Below are 23,855 nucleotides of genomic sequence, written 5' to 3'. Positions count from 1 at the left end.
TTTCAGGATATCAGCAATTAATATACATGACATGTATTTGCATGCACTGCCTTCATTGAATGCAGATTTATCTCCTGCATAATCATTACAGATATCCTGAAACACAACTGTCTCGGTGGTGTCCCAGTTTTGGGAACCACTGCTCTAGCAGCAATCTCCTCGATTAGAGATGATATCAGAAGCAAATCCATTAATAATTACCCAGAATTGTTTTTTTATTTCGTCAACATTGGTTAAGTTCAATATTTTTTTTCTTTGGGGATTTGAACATTGTGTTGAATGATTTAATGGAGCGTATTTTTTAACTTTTAGTCTTGAAGAGTTTCTTCTTACTTTTAAAATATTTTTATGGTGATTTTTCAGCTGGAAGAATAAGTGAAATTAAAGCTTTATCCTCTCTCTTTTCACACAGTTCTACCAGAATGAAGTGATGTCATGCACAGTCCCTTCCTTTAGCCCAAAGATCAACTCTTATTTTAATATTTTTTTTTATACTAAGAAATGTTACAATGTAGTAAAGAAAACTAACTTAAAAACATAATAGAAATCATTTCCAATCTTAATAATCTACATTGCTTAACATATCCATAATTCAGGGGATTTAATGAAGTAAATATATATAAATTTCCATTTATACATATATTATAAGCAATTTAAGCAATTGAAAGAAGACAGAGCTTTAATTTTTTTGGACATTCGTCTCCAGATTATCTACTTGATTTTTAGCCTGTAGAAATGTTTCTAAATGCAATGGATCATTAAATCCAAACTTTTTCCCTTGATATGAAATAAAGCATAAACAGGGAAATTTGTTCCCAGTGCCAACACCTGAGATTTTAAGGATAAAAAATATTTCCTTCTTGACTGTGTGGCTCGAGCAACATCAGGGAAAATTTGGACTTTATGTCCGCAGAAAGGAACATCTCTATTTCTAAAAAATTTCCTGAATAGTATTTCCTTATCTTGTTCTGCAATGAATGAGACAAATAATGTTGCTCTATTTTCTATTAAATCTATCGATTTTTCTAGGAAAGTTGTAATACCCAACATATGCTCATCTTGTACATTAACATTATTATCATTTTTCAAATCCCCACTTCTCTCTGCCTTCTTTGAATAATAATATATCTTTGATAATTTAGGAATATCTTCCTCTTCATAACATATCTCTCTCAAACATTTTTTAAACATTTCCAGGGGAGACATCAATCTAGTTAAGGGAAAATTAATTATCCTCAAGTTTCTTGATCTCAACAGATTTTCAGCATATTCAATTTCATTATGTATAATTATGCTATCTCGCATGAACAATTTCTCAGATTCTTCAACCAAATGAATCTTATTATTTAATCCATATATTACTTTCTCACAATCATCAATCTTTTTTGCATGTTCTACTAGGGTACCACAATTACCATTTATTACAGATGATAAGGAGCTATTCATCATTGATATATTTTTATCAAGTTTTGAAATCATTTGCCATAAATCTAATAGTGTGATATTCTCAGGGTCACTCCCTGACTTAGTATTACATTCCAAAAGAGCCGGCGGCATACTAGGTATTTCATTTAACTGAACCATAACATTGTCAATCCTAGAGACTTCTGTTGGTTTAACCAAACCCAAGTCTTTTTGGATTACTCCTACCGGTTCTGTAGCCTTGTCAGTTGATGGGAAACTGCTTGGCTGTGGTGGAGACGAAGGTCCTTCGCCGGGACTCAGGGATGCTAAGAAGCTTCCTCCCATACTGTCCTCTCTTGGCGTTTCCATCTGTCGTATGACATGATGGTCCATTGGGCCTGTTCGATGTTGTTGTAGTGGGAAGGAGGTATACATCTTTACTTTTCTTTTCCTTCCCATCAATCGATAGAAAGTGAGGAAGATTGAGTAAGATTTTCGGTCAGACACCAGACTAAGCCGGACAAAGCCGCGCGCCCCTTCGGCGCGCACAGCTTAGGTGCGCCGCAGCAGCGTCGCAGTTAAGCATTGAGACCACGCCCCCTTTGACGTCACTGACCAGCGCGAGTGGTGTTCTCACCTGCAAGATGTAAAAAATAACAGGGCTTTCTCAGCTGGTAAAGTATCTGGCCTGAAGCTCAGACCCTCTCTATCTCCTTCCCAAGCTCCCCCAACTCTTATTTTAATATTTATCAAGAAATTATATTAACCTTTGGTTTGAATCATCAAAATCAGAGAAATTCATACTTTATCAAAAGTGCCCTAAAATTCTATCAGCACAGAATTAACCAACCAGCTCTTTGCCCTATGCAGTTTCCCAGCAACCACTGCTTCCATTTCCAGATGAATTCGGCTCAAGATCAGGGAAGCATGCAAAAAAATCCAACAAAGCGCCATCTCTGAAGCCCACTCAACAAGTTGTTACTTCATATCCTGAAAACACATGCATTTATAAAGCAGTCACACGTTCAAGAAACCTTGCATAATCTGTAAACTGTCTTCTGCAGCAGGCAAAAGTTTGGAATGAGATTTTTCCAAGTGCTGCTTTGTAAACCTCATTGTGTATACTGGGGAGTCAGTATAGCAGAATTGGGATTTCTGTCTTACTGTTAGCTCTTCTTGTGTTAACTCCCACACCAGTCTATCCCAATCTTCCGATCCTTATAAAGGCCTTTCTCACCAGTATCTGCAGTATTTCTGGTGGGAAATAGGGTATGTATTATGGCTAGTATTTTCCCTCTTGAGTTTTTAGATTTGTATGTCCTAAACTAGAAAAGATCTCAAACTGAGGTAGGGCTGACAACTCACAATGTAAACTGGTGTGGCTATTAACAGAATAAGAATTGAGGGTAACCACATTTCCAGTTTTCTGTTATATGAAGAAAGTGGCTGAATGTATTTGCTTTATAAAACCTTTTTTAAAAAGAGAAAGGAGGATATCATCTGGTCTGCTGTGTGAATTATTACTTGTTTTAGAGTTCAGTACTTCAGTTTATGTTGATTTGTGCAATTTTCATAACCAGAAGAGCTGTGCTTTTACAAAGTGAAGGTATATTTTATATTCTGTGCGTATGAGTGTATTTCTATGTTTAGATAGATATTGTTTATATTCATAAGATTTGTTCTGCTATTTCAGACAATTTGTAGAAGCTTGTGGTCAAGCTTTGGGAGTCAATGAGAGGCTTATTAAAGAAGATCAGCTAGAATATCAAGAAGAAATGAAGGCGAACTACAGAGAAATGATTAAAGAGCTTTCAGACATAATGCATGAACAAGTATGTACCAGCACGATTCCCTGTACACCCAAATGTATTAAAGTTTCACTCCCATGAAAATGTTCCAAGTCTGACTCAGCCTTTTCCACCTGAGCAAAACTTTCATGCATCCGCCCATTGCATGTGATGATAAACTGCATGTAGACTGGCAATGCACCGGTAATTTTAGTATAGTATAGAAAATGGTGATTACAAATTAGGGGAAATGTCTTTCTTTGCAGCAGAAGCACATTTATTAAAAAATGGCAAACATAATTACCATTGTTCTTGCCCTTGTTGATATCTGGGAATATATTATTTTTCAGTTCTCTGCTTCCCTATTCTACATGCTGATATATTTTGTTTTATGAAATATGAAATATTTTGTTTGCAGCATTATGTGAAAATAAGCAATAATTTAACATGGATAGGAAAAAAGTTACTCCTCATCTAGGAATATTAACCAGTGGCGTAGCCAGAACAGATTTTTTTGGGTGGGTACAAGGTTAACATGGGTGGGCTGTAGGTATGCAGGTCTGAGACCTACTAATTGTTTTCTTACTGATAATGCCATATACTGCACCCTGCAATGGCTTTCTAAGTAATTTGCAACAGCCATTGTGCATCATGTATGAAACTTTAAAACATTTTACCTCAATTATTTCAAGCACTTACCAGCATTAAAAATGCCTTATTAATCTGAATTAATTTATATTTATTACAGTTTATAAATGCACAAGTATATCATATAAAAAACAGATCCAATCAATCATGTAACAAAACAAAAATCAATGTATTCTTTCATGTATCCTCTTTGCAGAAAGCCAAAAATCATCATAACTACAATAAAATAGCATCATCAGAATAGGTGCAGAGCAGAGCTAGGACAATTCACATTACAACCAACATGAAGAAAAATATTCAAATTCTGGTGCCACCTCAGCAAAAAATATCCCTCCATTGCTAAACATTTTGGGGCGGATTTTCAGAGCCCTGCTCGCGTAAATCCGCCCAAAACCGGGCGGATTTACGCGAGCAGGGCCCTGCGCGCCGGGAAGCCTATTTTACATAGGCCTCCCGGCGCGCGCAGAGCCCCGGGACTCGCGTAAGTCCCGGGGTTCTCGGAGGGGGGCGTGTCGGGGGGCGGGCCCGGTCGTCGCGGCGTTCGGGGGCGTGTCGGCAGCGTTTTGGGGGCGGGTACGGGGGCGTGGCCGCGCCCTCCGTACCCGCCCCCAGGTCGCGGCCCGGTGCGCAGCAGGCCCGCTGGCGCGCGGGGATTTACGTCTCCCTCCGGGAGGCGTAAATCCCCCGACAAAGGTAAGGGGGGGGTGTAGACAGGGCCGGGTGGGTGGGTTAGGTAGGGGAAGGGAGGGTAAGGTGAGGGGAGGGCAAAGGAAAGTTCCCTCCGAGGCCGCTCCGATTTCGGAGCGGCCTTGGAGGGAACGGGGGGAGGCAGCGCGGCTCGGCGCGCGCAGGCTATACAAAATCGATAGCCTTGCGCGCGCCGATCCAGGATTTTAGTGGATACGCGCGGCTCCGCGCGTATCCACTAAAATCCAGCGTACTTTTGCTTGAGTCTGATGCGCAAGCAAAAGTAGGCTGATCGCGCTTCTTTTAAAATCTACCCCTTTGTGAAGTAACACAAACTCTTGCAAAAAAAAGAGGCATCTAGAACCTTTCTGTACCATACGGTCACAGCACTGACTCTCAGGACTCGAATAAGATCAACTTTATGGAAAATCAGCAATGCAAATAGTGCACCAGGCCCTAGAACATTAATACATCACCTACTGGAGTGAGAGAACAAGCTGGACTACTACTACAGAGAAACTACACACTAGCAGAAATATACTGCACGTCAGTCACACACACACACACACACACACACACACAGGCAAAACTGAGACCGACCCTTAACACGCAGACAAAACTAAAATAGGAAGCCTGGGAAACTAAAGTCTCTGAACAGTGGAATACTGAAGAAAGAGCAAAGTACAAAAATATAAGAAATGCACATTCCCAAAGATGGCGTATTCCAATTGTTAAATCTCAAAATAATTTACCTTTGTTGTCTAATCTTTGTATTCTTCTAATTAGTTGTCCTAGTCTTTTTCCCACTTTTCCCTTGTCTGTCATTTCCTAATTCCTTTTTTAGGGTCTATTCTCATTCTCCTACTGTCTTCTTCCCTTCCACCCCCCCCCTCTCTCTCTCTCTCTTTCTCTCTCTCTCTCTCTCACTCACTCATTCTTTCAGTCACAGACTCGCTCACACACACACTCATGCTTTCAGTCACAGACTCGCTCACACACACACACTCATGCTTTCAGTCACAGACTCCCTCTCAAACACACGCTCTCTCATATGCTCTCCTCCCAAGCTCACATTTTCTACACACACACACACACACACACACACTCTCACTCGCACATGCTCTACCACAAACATAAGCTCTGACTCTCAAACCCCAGCTCCATTCTCACAAACACAGATGCACACCAAGGTTCCCATTCTTCTACACACACAGATGCACATCCAGGCTCCCTTTCACACAAACGCACACTCAGGCTCACAGTCTCACTCACATACACACACACACCCAGGCTCCCATTCTCATCCCTCCATATACCCACACACATACATCTCCAGGCTCCCATTCTCACCCACGCACACATCCAGGCTCTCATTCTCACACACACACACACACACACACACATCCAGGCTCTCATTCTCACCCACACACACACACACATCCAGGCTCTCATTCTCACCCACACACACACACACCTCTAGGCTCTCATTCTCACCCACACACACCTCCAGGCTCTCATTCTCACCCACACACACACCCCCTCCAGGCTCTCATTCTCACCCCCCCCCCCACACACACCTTCAGGCTTCCATTGTAACCCCCCACCCACACACCTTCAGGCTTCCGTTCTCACCCCACCTACATGCACCTTCAGGCTTCCATTGTAACCCCCCACCCACATACTTTCAGGCTTCCATTGTAACCCCCCACCCACACACCTTCAGGCTCTCATTCTCACTCCCCCACACACACCTTCAGGCTTCCATTGTAACCCCCCACCCACACACCTTCAGGCTTCCATTGTAACCCCCCACCCACACACCTTCAGGCTCTCATTCTCACTCCCCCACACACACCTTCAGGCTTCCATTGTAACCCCCCACCCACACACCTTCAGGCTCTCATTCTCACCCCCCCCCCCCCACACACCTTCAGGCTTCCATTGTAACCCCCCACCCAAACACCTTCAGGCTTCCGTTCTCACCCCACCTACACACACCTTCAGGCTTCCGTTCTCACCCCCCCCCCCACACACACACACACACACACACACACATCTTCAGGCTTCCATTCTTACCCCACACACACACACACCTTCAGGCTTCCATTCTTACCCCCCACACACACACACCTTCAGGCTTCCATTCTCACACACCCCCCACACACACACCTTCAGGCTTCCATTCTCACACACACACACCCCCACACACACACACCTTCAGGCTTCCATTCTTACCCCCCACACACACACACGCACACATCTTCAGGCTTCCATTCTTACCCCCCCCCCACACACCCACCCACACACACCTTCAGGCTTCCATTCTCACCCCCCCCCCCACACACACACACACACATCTTCAGTCTTCCAGTCTCATTCACACACACACAGGGCCTTTTCATTAGGCATAGCCAAACTCCTACGTCCGCTGTTGCAAAGATGGGACCCCGCAACAGCCTTGCTGCTCTGACCCGCCTCTTCCCCATCACAGGGATCAGATCCCACAATGGCCTTGCAGCTCTTGAGTCAGACAGCCCTGGTTGGGTGGGCCTGAGCCTAAAATGGGAAGGCCATGGCCATGCCACTGATATTTTTAACAATAAAAAAAGAAAAAACATGATTAAAAAGTGTACTCCATGAAATATCTAGAATTTCCAAAGGCGTTCTTTACCTCCATCATGTACTTATCTGGGATTAAATGTACTCACTATGTATACCTGCACTGCAGCACCTTTCCCAAATAATGGTGTGGCAGAAGTACAGTGAGTGCATTTCTTGCCTGGGAAGTGCACGCTGTTCACCTAATCCCATGGAGCTTTCTCAGTCTTCTCCATTTCCTACCCTGGTGCAGTCCTCTCTCACCTTCCTCCACACAGGTGCAATCCTATCCTATCCTTCATCTGCTCGTGTCCTCACTCTGCCCCATCTACCCATTCATACCTCTTTCTGCCCCATTTCTTTTCCCTTTTCCCCTTCCACTCACTCCTGCTCTCCCCCCTTCTATTTTCCACCCCTCTCCTCGCTTCCTTACCCTTTCCACTTAACCCCTCTGCCCTGTCTACCCTTTTTCTACTCACCCTCTATTTTCTGCTCCACCCACTCATCCTGGCTTTCTCCTTTTCTTCTGTTAGTGGAGTCCTGGGGACCCTATCAGCCCCACTGATCTGGCCCCAGATCCATTGTTGATCTCCTGGTTCGTTGTGCCTGTGCGATCTCTAAGGTCCTTGCAGCAGGATTGCTACAGATCCCACAATTTGTGAGCAAGCATAAGTCTACTTGTTCAATTTCTGAGTATTTTTCCCCTAGTATGAGGCATGCCCTTCCTCTAGATATCCATTCAGTGCTTCAATCGAAAAAAGTTAAAGGCCTAGCTATTCGTGCAGAACTTTCCTGGGTAAATAATTTGTTTGTTCTGTATACTGGATTAAGTTGCTGCTTTTTACATTTTTATTATACTGTGTTTATATTATGGTATTTCTTTCTTGCATTATATTTGTATCATTGATATTTGTTGTTGAAAGAAAGTATAGCGTTTAGGGACAACTATCGGCTGTTATCCTAGAAGTCCACAAATTATGTGGCCATCCGCTATAATACATTAATGTGTGTATAACCTAAATTTATTTAGAAACGAAACTGAAGAATCTGTGTTAATGTGACAAAGCCCTAACGTATTTCTCTTTCCCTCCATATGCAAACAAAATCAGATGGGATGGTAATAATTGATTTGTTATACGTTTTAAACTGAAATGTAAGTTTTGTGCAACCAAGAAGATAATGTTAATGTTTTCATAAAGAATATTGTGTGTGTTTGTAAATGGTTTATATTTTTCTTTACGTATTAATTCTTTCACTATTGCATTGTTTCTCTTGCGTTCGTGGAGTCATGTTTTTGGCTAAAAATGTATTCCTGTTTTTATTTTAAGATTGCCTTTGGTGAAGAGAAAATCAGTGTTATGCCTAATTCTCTTCACATTTTCAACGCCATAAGTGGAACTCCGACAAGCACAACCGTCCATGGCATCCCCAGCTCCTCTTCAGTGGCGTGACTGCTCTCCAGAGGGGACAGCCCTTCCTGTTACATGTCTTTTTGGCTTTATCATTTTTTGATCTCAGGAGAATTTCCAATGCTAATTACTGGGCTTGTGCAAACTGCGCAAATTAAGGACACCATAGACTTGGAAACCTAGCAGGATATGAAAGGCAAACAAACCAACGGGGTGTTGTATGCTAGATTTTATAGAATTAACATGAAGATGCACACAAACCTTTTTTTTTTTTTTTTTGGGTAAATTCGGTGGCAATATTGAAAGTTTCCTTTGTCTTGGCAAAGATGCACATAAGATATTTTTATGCTAACTATGAATGTCCTTTGTAAAATAGTATGGAAAGTGAGTGGCACACTACAAATAGGAAACTGACATGGGAATGTATGCGGCAGCATGGGGCACTGACATGAGAGCAGGATTAACCCTGTGTCTGTGACTGGCGTGCAGGGCTTTGAGGTGTTCAGGGTGCTCTGTTCTGCTGAGGCACATTCAGCCCAATGCAAAGTCGAAGAGCTGATTGAATTGTTTGTATTGTACCTGTGATAAGAGGTCTAGTACTCTGTTTTGTATTTCTCTGCTGGCATTTTAAATATATGTGAGCTTACAGATGTTTAACGGTCTGTACTAAAGAAACACAGTTATAACCAAACTTTTAAAAAGTAGCAAACTGAAATGTACATATTTATTGGTGGCACATACATTCTGTACATAACTGCGTTTACATTTCTATACTTGTTTTTAATATCCATACCAGCCTTCAGGCTTCCGCTTCAAATTTTAATTGTGACAAACGTGTGCTTATTCCTGGTGACTGCTGTACGTTGGACTTATAACAGTTTATTCCTGTATATAAGTGAGTGCAATACAAAGATGTATACAGTCTTTGCTATGTTAGGTTTATACACTGTTTCAAAACAATTCATTCTTATTTTTTTGCCAAAGCAAGAGAGTTATGTTAGTGATCTTAATGACTGTGGTTAATTGTGGTGTAATTTAAAACTTTCACCATGTTATTGTTCTTTTAAAACATTAATTTAGTAATTTTATATTTGGGAGGGGGAAATAAGAGTTTTTAATTTTATTTAACTGGAAACACTGTCCTGCTGTAATTAAACATTCTGTATTACATCTGTATTAAAGAAATTGTTAATTTCATTGCAGTGTATTGTGTCAGATTCTTCCTGAAATTTGTCAAATCCTAGTCTGGAAAGCTGAAATCTTTCAAACACACCATAGTCTTGTTGAAAATTATAGATATTACACAATGGAATTTGTTGAAACATCCTCTCCAGATGTTGAGCTGCTTGCTTGTTCAGGATGTCTATAACTTAATCACATGCTTTTTGGGGTTTCTTAACATAAGAAATTGCCATGCTGGGTCAGGCCAAGGGTCCATCAAGCCCAGCATCCTGTTTCCAACAGTGGCCAATCCAGGCCACAAGAACCTGGCAATTAGCCAAACACCAAGAAGATCCCTTGCTACTGATGCAATTAATAGTAGTGGCTATTCCTAAGTAAACTTGATTAATAGCCGTTAATGGACTTCTCCTCCAAGAACTTATCCAAACCTTTTTTGAACCCAGCTACACTAACTGCACTAACCACATCCTCTGGCAACAAATTCCAGAGCTTTATTGTGCGTTGAGTGAAAAAGAATTTTCTCCGATTAGTCTTAAATGTGCTACTTGTTAACTTCATGGAGTGCCCCCTAGTCCTTCTATTATTCAAAAGTGAAAATAACCGAGTCACATTTACTCATTCAAGACCTCTCATGATCTTAAAGACCTCTATCATATCCCCTCTCAGCCGTCTCTTCTCCAAGCTGAACAGCCCTAACCTCTTCAGCCTTTCCTCATAGGGGAGCTGTTCCAACCCCAGAATGATCTAGTCTCTTCATTTTTGAGTCATCATAAACATGCAGCTCATTTACTGATAACATATCCTAGAAACCAATGGCTTAGAAAAAAAATGTAAAGCTTTTTTTAGTTACCTGTGGTAGGGCTTCCAACTCTCTAAAAGCTCGATACAGTAAAGTGGGGCCGCGGTTACCCCGCTCCTCACCCGCTTTCTACTCACTTTCCGGCCGCGTTAGCCCTTCCTGCGATACACAATCCCCTTTAACCCATCCTTACCGCCTCTCTAAATCCCCGGGTAACCCCTTCCGCCCGCGGCATGTATATCAGATGTAAACGAGCGAATTAGCTATTCCCTCCCATACAGTAACGCGCGCCCCGACTATCGCTTTTTTACCCTGCCATTTTGCCCCATGTTTAACCTGCTAACTTACCGCCTACCCTTACCCCTGCATTAGAGGCAAGGGTAAGGGTAGACGGCAAACTTTCCCCCAAAAGGAAATCTCTAAAAACCTAAAATCCCCTCCTCCCCTCCTCCTGAAGCGACTCGACATTACTTTCTGTTGTTTTCTTACCTTTTGTTGCTTTTCAGCCCCTTCCCTTCTCTGCCGCCCTCCGGAGGGGGCAGCCGGCAGCGAAAGCGGCTCGCAGCGGTCCCCTCCCCCCGCGCAGGTCCCGGTTCTCCTGGCTCGGCGTGAAGTGCCCTCTCCGGCACGAGCGAAGCCTTCTTTCATTGGCCGGAGCGCCCGTCGATTTGGGCGCTCCGGCCAATGAAAGCACATAGAGGGGCGCGCGTGACGTCACAGCGTGAATCACGCGTGCCTGTCTTTGCTTTCATTGGCCGGAGCGCCCAAATCGACGGGCGCTCCGGCCAATGAAAGAAGGCTTCGCTCGTGCCGGAGAGGGCACTTCACGCCGAGCCAGGAGAACCGGGACCTGCGCGGGGGAGGGGGGGGGAGGAACGCTGCAAGCCGGATGGAGCCCTAGCTGTTGTACTGCTGTTGCCGAGCCAGGAGAACCGGGACCTGCGCGGGGGGGACCGCTGCGAGCCGCTTTCGCCGCCGGCTGCCCCCTCCGGAGGGTGGCAGAGAAGGGAAGGGGCTGAAAAGCAACAAAAGGTAAGTTGGCACATGTCGAGCCGCTTCGGGAGGAGGGGATTTTCGGTTTTTAGGTTTTCCTGGGTTAAAGTTGGGATCCACTTCCTGGTGCCTGTCATTTGAAATGACAGGCACCAGCGCACCCAGGATACTGTATAGGCGCTGTATTAAGCGCCTATACAGTAAAATGGGTTGCGCGGGCCTAACGCTTCGCCTAAAGCTTTGCAGACGCAGCTTGCATTTGCAAGCAATTTAAATAGAGTATCGAGCGGTGTGTGATCAGAACAGTGCGTGGGGCAAACAAGGGTGCGCCCGGCACTGCCGCACTCTTTCTAACGCGGCCTTACTGTATCCACCCGTAAGATTGACCTGGAGTTTCCAAGGATTATTAGACTGACCTTAAGGACACTACTGCGGGCGATCCTGGAGAAAACGTGTAGGAAATTTTCAAAAGGAATACAGCATGGTGAATTTATTTTATTGGTAGCTTTTCAAATAGCCTGTGTAATTACAAACTGTGCGGGTGCTTTTAACACATGTATGGTTTATTTTTCTTTGAATAATGTTTCTCTTTCAAAATTTGTGTATAATGTGTGTGCTAATAGCACCTGCATAGTTTGCACCTGCTTTTTAGTGTGAACATAGCATGTGTACTTCTGAAAATGTTATATACGAATATTCTCTTCCCTCGACCATCGGGAATGCCTCTTCTCAGACCGGCTAAAAAGTATGTACACTATGTAAGATTGTGCATACTTTTAGCCGGCCAGAGGGCAATATTTAGGCAAAATAGCCCAAGGCTTTGAAAATTGTTGAGTAATTTCATAAATTCCTGGAGACTATAGTACAGCCATGAGACACCTTTTAAGTTTCCAAAACCAGTACTCTTGCTGCATAGGTACAGGAGTGTCACTTAACATGAGAATCAGATGGCGCTCTGCCTCAAAAATAGAAAACTTAATGCATGAGCTTCTGAAACCACTTCTGTAGCAGAAAAAGGATATGCATTTTTCATCCTGAATGTCCTCATCCTGGAGGCCAGTCTTCACTGTCATGCAAAATGCTTATTTTACATACAGTACTTTTCACTGACTATTCTTTCTCAATTTTTTCAAATATATGCTACAAATGTATTTCAATGATACAGATGCTTTAGTGGTACAGGGTAATGGAGAATTCAACATTCAGATGCCTGATAATTTATACTTTACATCATTAAACTGCCCTAAAGAACTTTTTGGGTTAGTCAATGGTATATTGCATAAACTTCCATCCACAGTGTTCCAAATACTGATTGTGATATGTTTGCTAAGTATTTCTTTGCTAAGATGTCATCACACCATAATTTAAATTGGTAAATCCTATCCTCAGTTGGCGTCATTCCCAATGTAAATACTGAATAATGCAAATTTAGATTCCTTTCATGAAGTTGGTTACCATGATTAGTCATTAAGTGAGAATTTGGAGTTTTGAAAATGTGTTTCTGCTGCTTGGATCATTCTGGCGGAGTGCTACAAATACACAAGAGAGCGGTCAAAATGAATTGAATTTAATATGTTGTGTGTTATGAGTTGTATTTATGTTACACATATTGTATTTTATTCTATTTGAAAACTGCTTTGGGCATTCCCACTGGATTCAATACAAGTCCAAAAATAAATGATATTTAAAAAAAAAAAAAACTAGATCCACTCCATGTCCATTCTGGCTGATTAAATCAGCGATACAAGATCTGATGGGATTATGCATTCTGCAGTGACAGAAACAGTAGTTAAGCCACTGTTAAGAAAAATTCATTTGGAAAATTACAGACTAGTCTCAAATATTCCCCGTTGGTTAGCAGTGGCCTTACAACTACAAGAATTTCTTGATGAATCTGATTTCCTGGGCACGCTTCTGTCTGATTTTAGACCGGGACATGGCTCTGATAGATATTTCACTTATAGAACCGGATTGTTGTTTCTTTTAGATGTAACAGCAGCATTTGATACCGAGGTTCCCCAGTCTGTGGCCCGTGATCTCATCATCAGGCTGAAATCTTTATAGAGTGGAAGCAGCAGGAGCCATGGGAACGGAACGAGCTGCAGCTTTTTCAGCCTGAAGCAGGAGTAACCCGTGAGGCCCATGAACAGTGCAGCAGAAACACGTGAGGGGGAGGGTGGGGAGAGACTAATGATGGTGGTGGGATGGGAGAAGAGGAGAGGAGAGGGGTGAAGAGAGAGGGTTTGGGCTGGGGAGGGAGGCACTGGTAGATGAGGTTGATGAGGACTTGCTGGGGGTTGAAGAGAAGACGACAGGTGAGGACGGGCTTGGTCGTGTAGAACGAATGGTGGGGATGGACTGGGTGATCGTGAACATTTTGGAAGTTGATATGGGGGTCAATACAGCCAAAAAGTGTGGAACCCCTGCTGTAGAGCATTTTGATTAGAAGGCTTTGTGAATTAGGTATAGGAGGCCAGCCTTAAAATGGTTTAGATCAATTCTCAATGACACATGAGAGGAGGTTTCTGGGAGACTTTATTATTATTATTATTTTATACCTTGTGCAGCATCCATCTAATCTTTCCCTAATGTTATTTAATCCAACGCTGCCCTCCATTCCCACACTCCACAAAGAAACATGCGCTCAGCAAGCAATGGCACTTTATCTATACCCTCTCCCAAATTAGCACACCTAAATACTGTAAGAGAGCGAGCTCTATCCCTAGCAGGACCTTTACCACAGGACCTAAGATTAGAAGCAAACCCCCCGAATTTTCAAGAAGAAAATAAAGACCTGGCTAATCCAGCAAGCTTATGCCTAATAAAACAAGGAAGCTCTATCCCGACTCCTAGCCATATTGGATCCTATGTTATCCTCAGAAATCAGAGCGCATCTGTTACGTATGATACCTTTTCACCTAGATAGTTTTATCTATTTTGTGCTTGCTTTCTTAAGATGTTTCTTTTAAAAAAAAGTTTTCTTTATTTTATCCTAATGTTTCTTTTAATTAACTTATGTGACCCATTGTACATCGTTTCAATTGTTTTTATATATTATTATATTGTAAACCGATGTGATGTTTTCTACAAACTTCGGTTTATAAAAACAAACAAATACATCCCCTTTGTGGCAGATTATTCAGATTTTGGGGTGTATTTTTAGATTGATGATGTGCAACTTTTATTCCTGTAGGTTCTAACTATGCAAAGACCATGAAAAAGCTTCGGGGCGTGCGCCGAGCCTATTTTGCACAGGCCCGGCAACGCACGTGTGCCCCGGGGCTTGAAAAAAAGGGGGCGGGACAGAGGCCTCCGGCACAGCGACCATGCTGGGGGATCGCGCGCCAGCACTCGGTCGGCGCGTGCAACCTACGCCTACCCAGAGGCAGGCGTAAATAATAAATAAATAAATAAAGGTGAGGGGGATTTAGGTAGGGCTGGGGGGGGCGGCTTAGATAGGGGAAGGGAGGGGAAGGTGGGAGGGCAGAAGGAAAGTTCCCTCCGAGGCCGCTCTGATTTCAGAGCGGCCTCGGAGGGAAGGGGAAAGCCATCGGGGCTTGGCGCGTGCACAAGTGCGCACCCCCTTGTGCGTGCCGACCCCAGATTTTATAACATGCGCGCGGCAACGCACACGCATGTTATAAAATCAGGCATGGATATGAAAAAGTGGCCCTTTACTTGTGCCTTGAAGCTATTATGAGGATGATGGTTTGAAAATAATGTTAACGCCCCCCCCCTCGAAAACAGAATTGTTATGGGTGCATAAAATCAAAATCTGAGATTTTCCAGTGCTAGATGGGAGAGTCCTTATTCTGAAATCCATAGGTCATGCTTTAATTACTCCTGCATTAATTATTGTAATACGCATTATATATGTTTTCCTGGGAAGAGTACAAAGAGACTAAAACAAATACAGAATGCCGCGGGTCATTTGCTCGCCAGTTTCAGGTTATCCTGGTCCTGAAGGAATTAAATTGGCTACCTATTGCGTTTTTAGTATGAGTTATCCCCAATCTAACAGGGAGATTTTATTAAGCGGTGATAGTTTATCGTGGGAGAGGCCACAGAGTGCATCCCCGCAGTATTTGGCCCTTCCCCAGCAAACTATCACAACTGTATGACAAAAATTGTACAGCACTACTTCCCTTTCCCGCGCAATGGTGGCCAACCTCATCCGGAATTGCCATCAGTTAAAGGTCCAATGGCCTGAAAAATCTCCCCTGGGGTCAATAGTGACCCCACCTGCTCGTCCCACCGCCACCTTCCGAGGAATCCCTGGCCCCATAAAATCTAAATAATAACCACATGGCAATAGCCTGCCCCCTTCCCCCACCCCTCCTGCTTATTAAAACAAAGTTGCCTCTTTGTCTGCAAATCCCCATCAAAATGTACTTAAATCCCTGATGTCTAGGGTACCCCCTGAACACCCCAAAAAAATCGACTCTAGTGGTCTGGGGCGGCAGAAGGATCCCCACCAGTACCTCAAATGTTGATCTTCGATGCTCAGCAGTGGCCCGGGGCAACCCCAAGTCCCAGCCTCGGTTGATACCGTTCTTCAGAATGGCGTTAACCAGGCCTTGCCCCCATCACGTGCCCATACCCTACCCCTTTTCTGCCCACCCCCCCTTTTTTTTTTTTTTGGCACGTGCATATGCCCACATTAGCGGCTTTTAAAATCCGCATTGCTCACACACAGCCCACATAGTGCATATTTGGGCATTTTAGCGCTAATGCCGCCTTTAAAATTGACCCGAAAATACTTAGGGGATAATTTTCAAAAAGATGTACAAGCTTAAAGCTGGGCTCCACATGTACAAAAGCACTTTACACGTGTGAGTGGGCCTTTGAAAATTGATATAGTATATGCCATTGAATTGTCAATAGGTTTTACACACGTAATTACACTTTAAGAATGTAAATGGGCTTTTAAAAATTGCTATGATAGTATGTTGTTTTTACATGTGTAACTCCTGTGAAAATTACCTGCCCTGCGTGAGCATTTAAAATGGACAGCATGAGCATGCTAAAAATAGCAAGCTTGCACGTGTAAAAGAAGGATCAACATATACAAATAACTCCACACCTAGGGGTAGATTTTAAAAAGCATTTACTCGAGCAAAACTGGTTTTTGCTCGAGTAAATACACTTTACTCAAGTAAGTGGGCTTTTCAAAATTGCTACAATATATGCCATTGAATTGTCCATAGGATTTACTCAAGTAAGTGCACTTTACTCGAGTAAATAGCTTTTGAAAATTGCTACGATAGTATGTCACATTTACATGCGTAACTCCTTTGAAAATGACCCCCCTAGAGAACACCTAAGATGGTGTGTACCCTGTTGGAAGCTAATATTGTTCTCATACACAAAAAAGGTAGAGAGTAAACAGTATCAACAATAGATCAAGAGCCAAAAATATATCAAATAATATGAAATATCAATGTCGAGAGATATCATAGCAAAAATTGCACAAGTCAGCAAGCCAGGAAAGGTTTTAAATCTTACACTCCCCTAAGCATTTATGGTTGGAAAAGGCGTAGGTAGAGGCAACCCGGTCCTCTCTATCATCTCACTGGTGGTGATTTTGCAGACACTTTTTTGCTGTGATATCTCTTGACATTGATATTAGAGAGAAAACAGTAGCTGGATCATACCGGCCTAAATATTTGTTAAATGCTGATGCAAAAATTCTAGCCAAAATACTCCAAATGCGTTTGGAGTCAATGTTGTCTTGTCTGATTAAATCAGGTCAAACGGACTTTGTAAAGGGCAAATTGTCTACAGTTAATCCAGGCTATTTGATATCATGGCCTTGGCTAAGAGGGACAGAGTGGCAGGATGGTTATTGCCTTGGATACAGAGAAGGCCTTTGACAGAGTGTGGTGGCCTTTTCTGTTTGCAGAAAATCGGGATTCCCCCTCAGTTTTGAGCTTGGGTACCGGCTTTATATTATCATCCCATAGCTAGGGTGATCACTAATGAATATAGATCTCATCCATTCCTGATCTCCAGTGGTACTAGACAGGTGCCCATTGCCTCTCTATTATTTGACCTAGTAATAGAGATTTTTAGCACAAGTGGTCTGCTCCTGTCCCAGAGTGGCTTTAAGGTAGAAGGCTCAGAAAATGTTATTTCATTGTACGCAGGTGATGTATTGTTGTCCAAACCCCAAAAATACCACAATGTCACCCAGTATATATAAATTTTTATCATCCAACTTCTAGTTACTCTGTTGCTCAGGCATCAGCTCCAAGGATTGCGTTTCCTTTTAGAAGCGAATAGTGATGATGTCAACAGGGAGCGCCCACAGGAAATCTTGTACACAAGGCCTGTCAAACTACTCATTTGAATAGGGCCCTAGACAGAGCTGCAGGATACATGAGATGATCAGGACACCAGGGGCCATGGTGGACTCAGGACCTTGAGGTATGAAATACCAACCACTGTGCAGCTATTTAGCTTCCCCTTGTTAAGCAAAATCATCATGCTATTCATCCAATGCATTTTCGGGTTTCCATACATAACAACATGATTATGCTATCGCATACAATATTTTTATTGCAACCACACTACATCCTATTGCATCACTCATTAAGTGGGATTTTTAATGTGTGCACATTTAAAGGCTTTGTGAGCTCAAACTATACGTTCTTTTAGCATGAATTTTATTTCATAGTCAATGTTTTTTAAACGGTTTTCAAATCTGTTTTACATATATCCAAAGAAGGCTTATAAAACAGGTCATTTTTTTCAATTTTAAGCAAGTTTGGATTTGCTGGTTTTCAAATTCATGGTAAAGAAAATTAAATGGACAATATATAACATCTTATCTTGTGGAAAAAGAATTCAAAAATCTTTTTTAATTGGTGTTAAACACAAGAACAAACAAGGATGTTTATTTAGTCACCCAGCAATAAAAACTATAATTTGGTCTGTCTTTATGAAAACGCAAAGATAGATGATGTGGTTCTTAGCTTCCAGTTCACCTATTAGCTTCCTCCCTTTAATTTTATTTTTTTCAAGGAGTGAATGAGAATCTTATAGCTATTTCTGTTTCTTTATCACTTGTTTATAACTACTGTTAGCATTTAAATGTAATCAGCATTACAGTCAGATTATGCTGAAGCACCTGCATTTTATGTCAACCTTCTACCCCCCATGAAAGCTTCCTGAGCTTGGGAGGGCTGTCCCCTGAACTCTGCCCGGTGGGCAGGCGAGGAACAATATGCACAGGCAGAGAAAGGAGGAGCAAAAACGAGCCATACAGCTTTCCTCCCAGGTAACTAAGACTTGAATGAACGCCAAGTCTGCCCAACTTTAAAGAAAAGCATCCACCGTCAGATTCTCCCCAGTTCTCAAAGGATACTTTCCCAGTCAGGAGTCAGAAGGGGCGCACCATGGGTACGTTGCATGCCATTTTATTACATGAACCAGTACTGCTGGTGCAGATTCACCTGGCAGCTGATGTTCACTTGTTTAACTTATCTACGTGCTTTTTCTTTGATAGCTGGTTAATACTTGGGGTGGTTGTGTCTCATTGTCACGAGCGCCGGGGTCTCTCTGCCATGTTCGGTGCAGATCTGGACTCTATCAGCTGCTACAAGAAACAAGAACCTGCTTTTCTTACACAGCTAGCAGGCTGTCCATACGGTTTCTCCTAATCTCTTTCTCAGCTGCAGTAGGAGTTAGTCTTTTGAATTATTTCAGATTCTTGGATAAATGGCCTGATGCCACCACAATTCTTTGGGTTGATGCTGCAGTAGAAAAACCGAATTCAATGCTTTTAGCAAAGAGAAACTGATCTGATGGAGGTAGCAAAGCCTCAAACACAAAGCTGTGAAATACTCAGAGCTGACAGGAACCTAGGCACCTAGTGATTTTGCAGAAACAAATCACTGAATGGGAATTTACCATTGACTGAAACTACAATGTCATAATTCTTTGTCCTGCTGATCTAAATAAAATGTGTATGTGATTTATTGCTTCACAAACGGCATTTGTCAACAACATGATCCAATACAGGCTGGACTGATTAAACATGATCATTAGGTCAATAAATAAATGTGATCAAACAGTGCAGTTACTGCATCAAGTGCTTGCTGTTAATATAAAAATATTGGACCCCTCTTGCAGCTTATTTGTTAGAGAGGACAGGAATCTAAATTAAAGGCTTTAAGAATGAAAAGATTCAGTCTCAGGATGTTGTCTTGCGCTGAAGTTAATAACTGGAACAGTGCTGACTGGAAGAATGGCAAGCAACGCTGCACAGGTCTAATGGTGATCAAAGGGGAATGAAAAACAACGTGTACAAAAATCCTGATTCTTGAGAAAAGCCCCAAGAAATATAGAATGGCATTCTGCAGGTTTATTGATTAGTATTGCTATCTGTAAAAGACCCAAGGCCTCTGGTGGAGGTGGAGCTGGGCAAAAATGTATGTAAAAGACAAATTATGTAGAGCACAGAGTTCAACATCCCTGAGCCAGCTTCAATACAGCATAAGATTGTGTTTGTACTGTTAGCAACCAAGATTTGTAGATTGATGGCGTATAAATCATTTGAAATAAATAAATAAAATACTGCAGGCTTAATATCCATATTTAGGGATTTTGCAACATTGAAGACAGTGAAAATTTTCTAGCTCTCCACTAATAGGTCCAATTGTACCCAAACAAATCCCATACTATTAATGCTGGTAATAAGCAGTAGCTAAGTCAACCTCTTTAATAGCAGTTTATAGACTTCTCCTCAAGGAGCTTATACAAGCCTTTTTTAAACCCAGCTACACTAACTGCCTTAACCATACCCTATGGCAATGAATTCCAGAGCTTAATTGCGCGTTAAGTGAAGAAAAAAAAAGGTCTTTGATTTGTTTTAAATGTGCTACTTGCTAACTTCATGGAATGCCCCCTAGTCCTTCTATTATCTGAAAGAATAAATAAGCAATTCACATTCACTCGTACTAGTCCTCTCATGATTTTAAAGACCTGAATCATATCCCCCCTCAGCCAATTCTTCTCCAACCTGACAGCCCTAACCTCTTTAGTCTTTCCTCATAGGGGAGTTGTTCCATCCCCTTTATCATTTTGGTTGCCCTTCTCTATACCTTTTCCAGTGCAACTATATATATTTTTTTTGAGATGCAGCGACCAGAATTGCGCACAGTACTTAAGGTGCAGTCTCATCATGGAGCAATACGATGGTATTATGACATTCTCTGTTTTATTCAGCATTTATTTCTAATAATTCCTAACATTCTGTTTGCTTTTTTGACTGCTGCAGCACACTGAGATGATGATTTCAATGTAATGTCCACTATGACGCCTAAATATTTTTCCTGGTGCTAATTCCTAATATGGAACCTAACATTGTGTAACTACAGCAAGGGTTATTTTTCCCTACATGTATCACCTTGCATGTGTCCACATTAAATTTCATCTGCTATTTGGATGCCAAATCTTCCACAGGATCTTCCATGCAATTTATCACAATCCGCTTGTGATTTAATTACTCTGAATAATTTTGTCTTTTGCAAATTTGATCACTTCACTAGTTCCCCTTTCCAGATCATTTATAAATATATTAAAAAGCACCTGTCTCTGAACAAATCCCTGAGGCACTCCACTGTTTACCCTTTTCCACTGTGAAAACTGACCATTTAATCCTTCTCTACAAACAATCCACAATAGAACATTGCCTCCTATCCCATGACTTTTTATTTATCAAAAGAAGCATATTTTATCCAAGGAATTTTTAGGGACATTGCTCTTTCTGCGTTGTAAAAAGAACAATAGTGTATAGTTTAATGTACTGAGGAATATATACAGTAACAATTCCTGTGTGCTGTTAAGCATGACAACATGTGAAATTGTATTTACTTTGGAGTAACAATTTCTTTCCATAGTAATGTGGAACAAGTTATACATTTGAATATACAATGACCATATTTTAAATCACTGTGATGGCATATATTGCAGATTTATTGTTTGTCCTCTGTGTGCATGAACCATGCTGCATCAGGGGTCCTGCAAAAAACTGGTATAGCATGGTTCGAAACTTTGTAGTCAGGACAACTCGGAGGCAAGATATTCCTTGAGGCTTTGACATAGCTTGGTAGCAAGAGAAATCCATGAGGTGATAGCTAAAATATGTATATATATATGTATATATATATATATATATACATATTTTAGCTAAGTACTGTGTTTGCAATATGACATAATATGGACTAACTTTGAAGTATTTTTAGAACAGTCTAAATGAGAATTGTTGACTCTTCTATATGCAAAAACAAAATTAACAAAAATGAATGTGCAGTAGTCTTTGAGAACTGTGAGGCAAATGATGGTCAGGACATAGAGCTAAGAAAGTTTTACATCTTAGCTGCTCATTTGATGCCTCTTTTATAAATTAAGTTCAGGGTGACTGTGGAATACTGATACACTAGTTGAAAGTGAATATATATCTACTATTGTTTTGCATTTTCATGATTTTGTAGATTATTGGTATCCCCTTTTGATTCATTTTATTTTAAGGAAGACCAACTTTTCTACCAACTCTGGTGCCAGCCATGAATGATGTGGGCTTAGAACATCCCTTGCCATTGAGAATACACTTTCACTAGCACATTAGTTGGTAGGCAGTAGACAAAATGCTGGGCCACCTTGGCCAGGTCTGGCCAGACTATGCCTTGTGTGTCCAATATTCCAATAGATATGTGGCCATTTCCTTGATGGGCTCTGCAACATAGCATGTGGATGAAATGTGTGCTGGGGTCTCTTTTTTGCTGGAGGGATAATGTCTTCTACTATCAACTACTATTTGGTGTTTACAAGGGAGGTGGGGGATAGCACATTATAGTTGATAAGGTCTTGCTCATGCTGCCAGTACTTTGTAGGGTGCCTATACTTTCCTGTGCAGCATCCCCACTATCCCTCTTGCCTCTGCTCCCATTCCAAAATCTGAGCCAACAGCATCTCCTTCCTGTGGGACTGGAGAGTGTTTGTCCTTTATACAAGAGTGTCACATAGCTAACATATACGTATTCCGTTGGGTGAGGGGGTTTGAGCTTAACTTGCACCTACTGCTGCGAACAGCAATACCTCTTTTGCCAGTCGTTGTTTCAGATGGAAATCCTTTAATATGCTGACTAAGGGCATGGCCTCAGATTCTCTGTGGCAGCCTAAGGGTTTCAGAACTTCTACATGAATGACAGATAATTCATGATGTCCCAGGGGGTGATTCACATCTATCTCAATTTCCAGAGACAAATCATGAAAGGCTGTGTCCGTTGCTTCATTAACTTCTACGATGCTAGGTGGAATTCCACTTTTTGCCTACATCTTGAATGATCTAGGGCAGAGGTGTTCTCACTGCTTCCTGCTTTTCACACACTTTCTGCCTAAATTCACGCTCTGATGAAAATGCCCCACTATTTTCCTGCACCTTTCTATCAATTCAGAACAAAGCTGCTGTATTTCTCCCTGACTCCCACAGCATCCTTTACTGCTGGGTGCAGCAAGTGTGCAAAGCAATGAATCCCATCTCAGCCCCATCTTTCATTGTTTGTGACAAAAATAAACCACAGGAATAACAGTCCTGTTTCTCCGTCATCTTCCTTATTGCTCCTAAGATACTGAGGTATGGCTGCTATCCATCACCTGGCTGTGCAACACAGCCTACCTGTACCCTGCTGATCCTCCCTTGCTAGTGCTGCTGCTTGTCCTGCCTCAGCCAGCTGCCACCACTGTGCTATCGGGGAAAGATTGGCGTGTGTAGCATTCTGGTTAGTTCATATGTCACTGGTGAAATGGGTGCTTCCCCTTACCACCAGGGCCAGTTTTGCCTGTATTCAAACATGGTACTGAGTGATTTCAAAGTAAATGTGGATAAAGGTATCTCTTCGGTGTTGATTCTGCTTTATTTTAACAGCAATTTTCAATATATAGGTGGGGGTGCCCATTTTCTGCCCCTAGAAAGATATCCCTGCCTCTGAATATTGGAGTTAGCCAGATCACCTATTCAGCTAATTCAACTCCTCATAACACCCATTCCACATCCCACCACTTACCACGGCCAAATATTTAAAAGGTTCCACTTAGCAGGATAAGTTGGATCTGAATATTGGCCTCACACTTACCAAGTATCTATTTTAGGTCAGATAAAAGAAATATGTATCTGTGGTCATCTGTTCATCCTTTGGGCAAAGAAGGCAGCTGTAGAGAGGCAAAACAGGGAATACTTAGGACTAGGCCCAAGGGGAGTTAGTGTTTTCCAACCTTTTAAAGCCCAATGCACACCTACATAACAGAAATATTGTGTGGCACACTAGCTACCATGGGCGATGTGGA

The 23,855-nt window shown here is 42.0% G+C and overlaps 1 protein-coding gene across 5 annotated transcripts in view; it reads left to right on the top strand.

Annotated features, from left to right (window-relative positions):
• Positions 1–9,730, top strand: part of DOCK9 (dedicator of cytokinesis 9) — a 491,864-nt gene extending 482,134 nt beyond the window's left edge. For all 5 annotated transcript variants that reach the window (XM_029604490.1, XM_029604488.1, XM_029604486.1 and 2 more), the window contains 2 exons: positions 3,098–3,236; positions 8,453–9,730. In XM_029604490.1, coding sequence (XP_029460350.1) covers positions 3,098–3,236; positions 8,453–8,575 — 262 coding nt within the window. In that variant the 3' untranslated portion in view covers positions 8,576–9,730. The remainder of the gene's footprint in view (positions 1–3,097; positions 3,237–8,452) is intronic.
• The last annotated feature ends 14,125 nt before the right edge of the window (positions 9,731–23,855 follow it).

Source organism: Rhinatrema bivittatum, chromosome 5 (genome assembly GCF_901001135.1).
Source record: "Rhinatrema bivittatum chromosome 5, aRhiBiv1.1, whole genome shotgun sequence".
Taxonomy (NCBI): Eukaryota; Metazoa; Chordata; class Amphibia; order Gymnophiona; family Rhinatrematidae; genus Rhinatrema; species Rhinatrema bivittatum.
The sequence above is the reverse complement of the archived record's forward strand: the minus strand, read 5'-3'. Positions and strand labels throughout refer to the sequence as shown.